General features: G+C 51.5%; 1 protein-coding gene and 1 long non-coding RNA gene across 3 annotated transcripts; one reads left to right on the top strand and one right to left on the bottom strand.

Moving 5' to 3' along the window:
- Nucleotides 1-207: 207 nt before the first annotated feature.
- LOC121433345 lies at nucleotides 208-2,284 on the bottom strand. The gene is made up of 3 exons (XR_005972312.1): nucleotides 2,236-2,284; nucleotides 1,295-1,409; nucleotides 208-243 (listed from the first exon to the last, which is right to left on the bottom strand). It is a non-coding gene; the product is annotated as an uncharacterized LOC121433345 (long non-coding RNA).
- Nucleotides 2,285-3,158: 874 nt separating this feature from the next.
- Nucleotides 3,159-10,156, top strand: Fzd5 (frizzled class receptor 5). 2 transcript variants are annotated; one of them, XM_041631824.1, is made up of 3 exons: nucleotides 3,169-3,230; nucleotides 3,706-3,783; nucleotides 4,066-10,156. In XM_041631824.1, exon 3 carries the CDS (start codon nucleotides 4,314-4,316, stop codon nucleotides 6,072-6,074), a length of 1,761 nt encoding a protein of 586 aa, XP_041487758.1. In that variant the 5' UTR covers nucleotides 3,169-3,230; nucleotides 3,706-3,783; nucleotides 4,066-4,313; the 3' UTR covers nucleotides 6,075-10,156. The 2 variants fall into 2 exon arrangements, with proteins under 2 accessions (XP_041487759.1, XP_041487758.1); XM_041631825.1 differs by lacking the exon at nucleotides 3,706-3,783 and having other exon boundaries at nucleotides 3,159-3,676.
- Nucleotides 10,157-10,561: the final 405 nt, after the last annotated feature.

Here is a 10,561-nt window from a genome sequence, read left to right as displayed (position 1 = left end):
AAAGTGAAGTATATTATTTATCTACCTAAGATATGTTACATAATTAGCATAATTAAGAAAGACTTTTCTGTTTTTAGATTTAATTATTTTTAGGTATATGACTGTTTGGTGTGCATGTATGCATGTGTACCATGTGCATGCCTGGTATCCATGGAGGTCAAAAGAGGGCATCAGATCTCCTGGAACTGGAGTTACAGACTGTTGTGAGCCACTCTGTGGGTCCTGGGGCTGAACCCATGTCCTCTGCAAGAGCAGACAATGGTCTTTTCTTAAACTCTCTTTTTTATTTATTTTTGTCTTTCACATCATGCATTCCGATCCCACCCATCTACTCTCTCTGCTCCTGCAACCTCCCCCCACCCCACAATAAACAAAATAAAATTTAAGATAAAAAGGAGGGGAAATGAAGAAAGTGTTCAAGGCCCCTGGTCACTGCTAAACTATTGACACTGGGCCCTCACTAGGACTCTTCCTCCACATCCAGTTGCTGCCCTGTGTCGTGGACAGTCTGTATTCCTGGATCCGAAGGACCCTCCACACCTCCACCACCTCCTGCCCTCCAACAAATCCCAGATGTTGGGGTGGGCCAACACTTAGCCCTGGTTCTGGGCCTGCACGGTTGGTCAGCCCTCTAGCTCTCTCTGTCTTCACACCACCGGCCTTGCCCTGGCTAGTTCCTCCTGAGCAGCAATGAACAAGGGGCGGGGCCAGTCCCCAGGCTTTCAGGTCCTCTGGGACAGTTCTTCTCACCATCACCTTCAGGGACAGCTCTCCTGTGCTGGCCAGTTCAGGTACAGGACCACTCTCCTGAGTGCTGCAGCTGATGAGCGGCAGGAACAGCTCTCCTGCTCTTAGGGCCTCAGGGCCAGATGGGGGAGGAGGTTATATTCCCCCCCTCAACTCCACACCCCTCAATGCTGCCACAGAACAGATGAGTAATGGGAGCAGCTCTCCCATCTGCCTCAGGTGTCATTGAGGGGTGGGGGGCAGACAGTGCTCCTAAGTGCTGAGCCATTGCTCCAGCCCCAGTCCGCCTATTTTAAAATAATCTTTAAAGTAACATATGAGGAAAGGCAAAATTAAAACACAAAAAGGTATACACACTTATTTGTCACTTCTGGGGATAGGGTTTGGAACACAGTTTGCCAGTGTAGTCCAGGTTGTCCTCAAACTCAAAATCCTCTCGTCAGACCTCTAGAGGGGTGGATTAAAGGTATGAGCCAGGCCCAGTTAATGTTTCCTTCCATTGCTACAGTTACCACTTGGAATCTCCAGCCAGAAATCGGATTTTTACCGTTATTAAGAAGTGGGATTGACAGAACAGTGGATGATAAAGTTCTAGTCAGAACCAAGCGCAACAACGCGGCTCCTCTGGCCAGATTCCAGTGTGAGTGGTTTACATTCTCCAACTGCAAAATAAATTTTATTATTAGCCAACACTTGTCCATCCCAGCAACATACACAGCACATACAGGGTAGAGGCCTCCCTTGGCGGGTCGGCAGGCTGTACATACTTTCCACTCAGGGTGCCTTCCCTTTGGAGCTGTGGCATACTTTTCTCACCCTCCACTAATTCCAAGCCTAGAATTTTTGTAGACCTTGAGTGCCAAGCAGTTACTAAGAACAAAAGAAGTTAAATACGAACACCTATAGAGCTCTGGGAAGCAGAGCAACTCACATTTTAAGCATTTATTGATAGCCATGGTGTCCGTGAAGAGATAGTTTATTCCTTTTTAAACTTTGTGACTGAGATTAAAATAGTTTTATTAGCGTCCACAAAGCCTGTAGATACACAGAAGGTGGCTTTTTCGCCCTTACAAATGGCATGGAAAATGACAGTAAGACTCAACACAGATCTCAGGCCCTGAGGCCAGTCTCAAGTCTTTCAAGTAGCTTTAGGCCCGCTCCCTTCTTCGATTTTTTTTCCCTCAACGGAAGAAAAGGTTGAAGGAGCAGTATACAATTTAAAGCCTCTTTTATAAGCGTGTGAGTGAATTTCAAGAATGCTGAACTCCTCAGTCTCCCATCCTAATTAGAACGCGTAGAAAAGAGACATTTATGGGACGTTTAAAATTCGCAGCATACTAGCCCATCAGGAGAGCGCCACTGTGTGTCCCTGCGTTAACTGCCTGCAGCAGGTTTTCCCCGCGGTCCTGCCTGCCTGCCCCCCTCCCAGGGGGTCCCAACCTCTCAGCAGCCAGCCCCTGGTGACCCAGCACCCCGAGCTGTACTTACCCTGCCCCAGCCCGAGATTTTCTCTGCAGGCCACTGAGTACTTGCCCGGGATTATAAACCTCGACTGCTAAAGACTAATATTTCTAGTGCCTCCCAACACGGAAAAGAAATTCACTCTCTTCACCACAGTAAGATTTTGTTGCATGTACGAAAGCACAAAGTCTGGACAATATCGGAATTTCTAGAGGAGGTGGGAGTAGCTAAGACTGTTTCAGATTCCAAGTTTGCCATCTGAACGCCTGCTGTGTACCAGGGCTCGCACAGGGAGGAGCACAAGTTTGTCAAGGTCTCTCTGTCTCGCTAGCTCGGCCGTGTAGGTAGGTCAAGTTGAGTCGTTCTGGCCTTAGAATCCCACGGAATTCAGCTCGCCTACCAAGGTGTAAACCATTAACAAACACGTGGTTGCTCATTAAGTATTGGCGCGTCTGTCACCCTGCACAAGACAGACCAGAAGGGAAGACAGGTGGCACAGCTGAAATTGACCTCTCCGTTCCTCTTGTTTAAAAGCGCCTGGCCTCCATAAGGACGCTGATCCGGAGAGAGGTGGCCTGGTGGAGAGGACCTGGAAGCGGGAGTTGAGAAAGCAGACCCTTTCGGGAAAGTGAGTCGGATACAGGGCGGCAGCCGCAGAGAACTGCAGAAGGACTTAGGACCACGTTTCCCGCCCGCGTTCTCTAGGCGGCCTGATTAGCATTGACCACGCCCTCTTCACTTCCCGGCCCGCTATTGGCTGACGCTCTTCCACCGCCCGCTCCGGGCGGGGCCGCGGGGCGCTCAGGGAGAGGCCGGGGCGACCGGGAGGTGGGCGGGGCCGCACGAAAGCGCTCGGTGGGGCGCCCAGCTTCCCGGCCGGGTGGGAGGGGGCGGTCCGGGGGCGGGGCCTCCTGGCGGGCATTAGAGGCAGGTGACCCGGGCGGGGCGGGAGAGGGCAGTCAGCCTGCGGCCGCGACTCCGCCGCGCCGCTGCCGTCGCGCACCGCTCGGAGCTCGCTGGAGGTGGGCGAAAGTGTGCGAGAGCGCGGGGGAGGAGCTGAGCGGGGTGCGTCCTGTGAGCGCCGCCACCGCCCCCCGGAGTCCGCTGGAGCGCGGAGCCCCCTGCAGGGGAGGCAGCGAGCGGCTGGCGGGACGCGGCGGAGGGCGCGGACCATGCAGTCCCGGCCCGGCCAGTGCCGGCTGCTCGCTGTGCAGTGAGGTGGCGGGGTCCCCTCCGGCCTCCGCACCCCGACCTCCTTCAAGCCCAAGTGCTGCCCGGCGCCCTTACCCTTCGTCTGGGCCCCGGGACACCGGTGGAAGGCACGGCCTGTCCTTGCCCTGCTCTGCTCGAATCATGCCGGGGGCCCCGAAAGAAGAGAAGGCAACTGACCGGCCCGCGCCAACCGTGGTCGAGGGGCTCCCTGCTCTCTGAAACGTCCCCCACCTGCTGCCATGTGTCGCCGCCACAGGTACCTAGCTTGTCCTTAAACTTTTCCAGCTCTGGCCGGATTCGGAGTCGCGGGACGGAGGAGCCTGGCTGGCTGCAGACGTCTGCCGCCCAGCAGGATTCTCGGAGGTGAGAGCCCGCGTCTTCCCCCTAATCCCAGTTCTCCCGGTTCCTCTACCCCTTTCTCCAGGACTGTGCTCTCTGGCCCCAGGCACAGCCTGCAGGGTCGGGCCAGGAAAGGGAGGCAGGCGCGGGGAGTGGAGTTGGGGGAGTCTTAAGTTTGGTTCCAGGAGGTGGAGGGGTGGAAAGGGGTTAATCTAGAGATTGGAGACCGGGTACGAAGACCGAGTGGTTGGTGCTCCTCTAAGAGGGAGTGGTTGCGATTTTTCTTACCCTACCCTTTCTTTATAGAGTTGTGTCCTTGGAATCGGAGCCCTACTAGTCTCTCCAGCCCTCTCTGGCGCGGACCGCTGCCGGCGGAGGCAGCGCCTTCCCGAAGCAGATTGTCTTTGCACGGATTTCTTTAAGAGAAAAAGAAACCAACAGGTTGCCAGCCCGGGCGTCACACTCAAGATCCCGGAGAGGGAAGCCGCGGCCGCGGATTCGTCGGTCAGCGCCGACCCTCACGGGCACCGGGAGGAAAGGGGAAGAAGGGGGCGATGGCCCGGTCCGACCCGTCCGCGTCGCCTTCGCTGCTCCTGCTTCTGCTAGCGCAGCTTGTGGGCCGGGCAGCGGCCGCCTCCAAGGCCCCGGTGTGCCAGGAAATCACAGTGCCCATGTGCCGCGGCATCGGCTACAACCTGACGCACATGCCCAACCAGTTCAACCACGACACGCAGGACGAGGCAGGCCTGGAGGTGCACCAATTCTGGCCGCTGGTGGAGATCCACTGCTCGCCGGACCTGCGCTTCTTCCTGTGCTCCATGTACACACCCATCTGCTTGCCCGACTACCACAAGCCTCTGCCACCGTGCCGCTCCGTGTGCGAGCGTGCCAAGGCCGGCTGCTCGCCACTCATGCGCCAGTACGGCTTCGCCTGGCCGGAGCGCATGAGTTGCGACCGTCTCCCAGTGCTGGGCGGCGACGCCGAGGTTCTGTGCATGGATTATAACCGAAGCGAAGCCACCACCACGTCCCCTAAGTCCTTCCCGGCCAAGCCTACCCTCCCAGGCCCACCAGGAGCGCCATCTTCCGGGGGTGAGTGCCCCTCGGGAGGACCATCTGTATGCACTTGCCGTGAGCCCTTCGTGCCCATCCTGAAGGAGTCACACCCTCTTTACAACAAGGTGCGTACCGGCCAGGTGCCCAACTGTGCGGTGCCCTGCTACCAGCCGTCCTTCAGCCCCGATGAGCGCACGTTCGCCACCTTCTGGATTGGCCTGTGGTCTGTGCTGTGCTTTATCTCCACATCCACCACCGTTGCCACCTTCCTCATCGACATGGAACGATTCCGCTACCCTGAGCGCCCCATCATCTTCTTATCTGCGTGCTACCTGTGTGTGTCGCTGGGATTCCTGGTGCGCCTGGTCGTGGGCCATGCTAGCGTCGCCTGCAGCCGCGAGCACAGCCACATCCACTATGAGACTACTGGCCCTGCACTGTGCACGGTCGTCTTCCTTCTAGTCTACTTCTTTGGCATGGCCAGCTCCATCTGGTGGGTCATCCTGTCGCTCACCTGGTTCTTGGCAGCTGGCATGAAGTGGGGCAACGAAGCCATCGCAGGCTATGCCCAGTATTTTCATCTTGCTGCCTGGCTCATCCCCAGTGTCAAGTCCATTACAGCGTTGGCACTAAGCTCCGTGGACGGGGACCCTGTGGCCGGCATCTGCTATGTGGGCAACCAAAACCTAAACTCGCTGCGTGGCTTCGTTTTGGGCCCACTGGTGCTCTACCTGCTGGTGGGCACGCTCTTCCTTCTGGCGGGCTTCGTGTCTCTCTTCCGCATCCGGAGTGTCATCAAGCAGGGTGGCACTAAGACAGACAAGCTAGAGAAGCTCATGATCCGCATTGGCATCTTCACTTTGCTCTACACGGTGCCAGCCAGCATTGTGGTGGCCTGCTACCTGTATGAGCAGCACTACCGGGAAAGCTGGGAGGCTGCCCTCACCTGCACGTGTCCAGGATCCGACTCTGGCCAGCCGCGCGCCAAACCCGAGTACTGGGTACTCATGCTCAAATACTTTATGTGCCTGGTGGTGGGCATCACGTCGGGAGTCTGGATCTGGTCCGGCAAGACCCTGGAGTCTTGGCGGCGTTTCACCAGCCGCTGCTGCTGCAGCTCAGGGCGGGGCCACAAGAGTGGTGGCGCTATGGCCGCAGGGGACTATGCTGAGGCCAGCGCCGCGCTCACCGGCAGGACCGGGCCGCCCGGCCCCGCCGCTGCCGCATACCACAAGCAAGTGTCCCTGTCGCACGTCTAGGTGGCCTGTAGGCCCAGGGACAGTGCTGGAGTTGAAGGAGGGGCTTGTTTTGTTTGGTAACTTTGTGAAGGTCACTTCCGTTTACCTTCTTGGTGCTGGTACCCCCTTCCTGAGGGGCTTGGAGAGGGAAAGGGATCGGTTTCAAGAGAGTACCTGTCTCCAGTCTTCTACCAGGGGGCTCAGCTCACGTGCGGTGTATTCTAGTTTGTATTTCTTACTGCCTTCTTTAGAAGAACCCAGTTTTTAATTTATATGTATTTTAATTTTTAACTTTGTTGCATTTTGGCAACAAAAATACCTTTGCTTTGGGGACTTCACAGTCCTCAAGCGGGCATTGTAATGAGGTTACCCTTGGTTCAGGTTCCTTTGGACTGTGTGGTCTAAATTAGGAAAATATATTTCCTATACGTGTGTCTTTTTTATGTGAATAGTGAAGGCTGCTGTGACTGGGAAGGTGTGGAGTGCCTTTTTTTTTTTAAAGCTAGTTTTTCCTTACACTGCTTAGAATGTCCAGGACACTTAGAGACCAGAGGCCATCTGCTGTCCTCCCTGGGAATGGATCATAATGTGCTTAGGACGATCCTCAAGTGACAAGGGAGCTGGAGATTTTGTGATCCTTCTTAACCTTGCCCAGCAAGCGTTGGGCTCTTTTCAACCTGCTGCAGCCCTTCTCATTCCTGATAGAGCGGGTGTCCTGTCTTGAGTCTGTTAGAGGTGGAGTTATAGAGCTGGATGTGAATTCTGAACTTTGAGCCGGAGAGGGAGTGGGTGCTTCGTAAAAAGCTCCAGGGATCCCTTATTAGTATTTTTAAAGAAAAGAAACTTGTGCTACACATTTTTGTAAAAGTAAACCCACTCCCTTCTTCTGGAGGTACTTAGGAATCCTTGCTAAAGGGGGCTCTCTTTTAGATTAAAGGACAAAAAACGGATATGCTTTCAGTAATTAAAGTAAATTCCCATTGCTTCTTATCTGCTCCTCCCACCCCACCTCCTTTATCATGTTAAACAGTCTTTCTTGCTTTTCTTATTCCTCCTCCTGGAGTGCGGTGATTAGAAGCCACGCCCACCCTCCAATGAAGTGCTGCAGTTTGGGAGCGAGGCTCGTTACCTGGGAACAAACTTTGGCTTGGAGGAAGGAAAAACAAGTGTCCCTGAACTCGGGGCTAGTTTAAAGCCAGAAAGCCCCAAAGCAGCAGCACTGTCCTCTGGTAGCCTCCGGAAAGCAAACAAGACCCATAACTTACGCTTTGTAGAATGGGGCGGTGTAATACCTACTGCTGGAGGACCCCCGCCCCCCGCCCCGCTCTCTTTGCCTCCTTCTATGAAAGCCCGTCTAGTGACGATACCCCCTCACACAGAGTTTCTCTGCTATTAGAAAAGTCTGTTTGCTTTCCTAATCTGTTTAACCATTCATTCACCAAGAGTGTGAGGCCATTACTGGGGGGAAAGTGCCGTGCACCAGCCAGCAAGGCCAGTGACCAAGACAGAGTGGGAACTAAACTTAGGGAGCGAAAATGGCCAAGCAATTAAAAACGTCACAAAGCTTTCCTAGAAAAACAGCTGGAGTCTAGGCATCCCGGTTTTCATTTGCAGCAGCTGGGGGTGGGGTGGGGGATTTAAGCCTGAGTCAGCTTTACCTCCCAGGTACTGAGCGGAGAAATGCATAGTTCCCACTGGGAATTTAAATGCCTAAGACTAAATCTTTAGGTTGCTCTGAAGCCGTTCACGTTTGTAAACTGCAGTACCCTTACTCACTGATTTGAATCAAAATGAAAACTTTAGTGGCTTCCACAAAATCTCTACCCCTAGCTGTAGAACTCTGGGATTGTCTTACTCTGTTTATTCAGAAACCTCTTCCGGGAAGCTCAATAGGCTCCCTGTCTTCTCCTGTTTTTCAAATGAGGCCCTTCTTATCTACCACCTTAACCTCTTGGCTTGTTTAGCTCATCTTCCCCGAGTCAGCTGTGTCTAGTTTGGGTTGTTTCCTCTTCACAAAGAAAATTGTGGAGGAATCTAGAAAAGACAGACAGTGTATCTAAAAGTTGTGGGATGAAGTGGATGAAAATGATTTAATTTGTTTAAAAATGATGTTTTTTTTTATCTTAGCAACATGCTAAAGTAAAAAAAAAAGAACAATTAATTCCCTTTGAAAATAAGAAAGCTGGAACAGACGCGATGCCAAGGCGGTGGCCTGTGGAGGTTTGGATGCCTCGGAAGCCTCTTTTGTTTCTTGTCATCTTTGCTCTCCTTTCTTCTCCCCTACCCTAAGGAGACAAAGAGAGCCCACCTGCTTCCCTTACCGACACCAGTCCCGGCCAGCCCTAGCGGAGGGGAGAGGGAAGCCGCACGTACGAATGGTCACCCCCCCCCCTTTCCACCACGCATTTTTCTCTCCTTCGCATTTCTGTCGTGCTAACAATGAGTGAAATGACATGGAGAACTGTGGGCTAGTTCAGTTTCTGTTGCTGGGGAGGACTTAGCGCTGCTCTGGCCACCTCGCTCACCTCTGTAAGCGTTGCACAGGTTAGAGGGTGAGGATTTAGGTAGTTGAAGACGTGGGGCCTTCGGGACTCCAGTGGCCAAATGTTAGGAAGGTTTGGTTTTATTTTTTTATTATTATTTAATTTTATATTATTTCCCTCCTCACATTTTGAAGTTGTCTAAATTGGATGAACATCATTTTTCTTGGTGCCTTATTGGCTTATTCTTGCAACCCTTTGTCATGTTCTCATGTGACCATTGCCAGTGACCAGGGCCTGTGTGCATGCCTTGTGTGTAATTGTGCGCGTGTACAAGCTTAAATAATGTGCCGATGGCACTTGTTCCAAGTTGGTATTCATTAGGCTGTTCCCTCCTGGGCCAGGGCAGCACTAATCTTGACACCGGCTGCCAGGAGAACAGGTCCTGGATCATACACAGAACCGTAATAACAGCGTCCGTGCCCTGCACTGGGAGTGTAGAATGGGAACCCCAGAGCTAGGAAGCACAGTTGTCTGCTTTAATGAACTGCTGCCCCTGCTAAGAAAGCTCCTTTCACTTTTGTGCTCTACAGAAAGGCCAAGGGGGGTAGGGAGGACAAAGCTTTGAAAGAGTGCTTTCCAACACCGGATGTGGCAGACAGGACCGAGCACATCACAAACCTAGGCAGGTGTGAGGGCCGGTGGCTAAGAATTGCCTGCTGCCTTTCTGTGTTCTTTCTTGTCTCCGAAGTCCAATCAAGTGATCCCGGGAAAGAAACAGCCTGGGCTGGGGAGCACAGCTCAGAGAGAAAAACTCTCCAGACATGAAAGAAGGGCGGGCAGGTTGTAACTAACCCGATTCAAACTCTCAGAAGCTTTTCTAGCTTGATGACAATTGCAGGATTTTTTTTTTTTCCCATCCAGGATAATGTCTGTGGTACATCATTTTAAGACAACATTAATTTACATTGTTACAAACTATGTACAGTATGTATGTTTTGTGGGTGTGTATATACGTAATATATATTATATACATATATACATATATATATGAGAGAGAGATTTTAGTGACTTTTGATACGGGTTGGTGCAGGTGAATTTATTACTGAGCCAAATGAGGCACATACCGAGTCAGTAGTTGGAGAACAGGGCATTCAGTGCTGTGTATGGTTTGCATACATGTATAGTGCCTATCCCATGCAGTAAGAATCATTGCTGTCACGCCAAATCCAGCACTCACAAATCAGAGCCAGCAATATCTTATTTGTAGACAATCAGCTTGAACCTATAGATTATGACTGGCAATGGTTATAATTCTGAATCCATAACATTAGCAAAAGGAAACGCAGAGTATCTTGAAAAGAGGTTTGTTTTGTGCCTGGAAGTCAGTACAACAGCAATTGTGTGTGGTTATGTTAGTCTCAAGATTAACTTGTTGACCTTATTATTTTGGAAATTTTTTGTATTATATTTGTGGGAAGGTAAAATAATGGTTTTAAGATTTTTATCAAATATGGAGATTAGTTATTTATGAAAAACAAAGAAATGTCTATTTTTGTTTCTTTGTTCCCAATTCGTGTAGATAACTTTTTAAAATGCATTAAAGCAATGGTGAAGAAAATGTAATAATGCTGTCGCGTCTTTTTCTCCTATTTATCAAGAAATGCATAGGATCTGAGATGCAGATTCTAACCTGATCACCAGATGTCTCAGATTTCTTTAGAGTATAAGCAACTGAATTTTCATTGTATTCCAATCACAAGAGGAACACATTTTCCTGACTTGTGCTTCCTGGATTTTTCCCGCCTGTACTGTGGTTTGCTTCATTATCCATTTGATGAAGGGAGCTCCGTGGGAGAGCAGAGACGTCATTTGACTGTGTTCTGTTTTATAGACGTGTGTTCATTGTCCTATTTGTGTGTCTGGTTGAGGGGCAGGTGTCGAAATCAAATCAGGAGCTGAGGGGACCAAAATTTATTGAGAATAATACCCAGTTCTCTTCCATGTCCCCAGATAATGTGACTGGGC

The sequence above is a fragment of the Microtus oregoni genome, unplaced genomic scaffold (genome assembly GCF_018167655.1).
Source record: "Microtus oregoni isolate MIOR12 unplaced genomic scaffold, Mior012 000038F_ref0000394, whole genome shotgun sequence".
NCBI classification, from domain to species: Eukaryota; Metazoa; Chordata; class Mammalia; order Rodentia; family Cricetidae; genus Microtus; species Microtus oregoni.
Note: the sequence above shows the minus strand (reverse complement) of the source record. Positions and strands in the feature narration are given on the sequence as shown.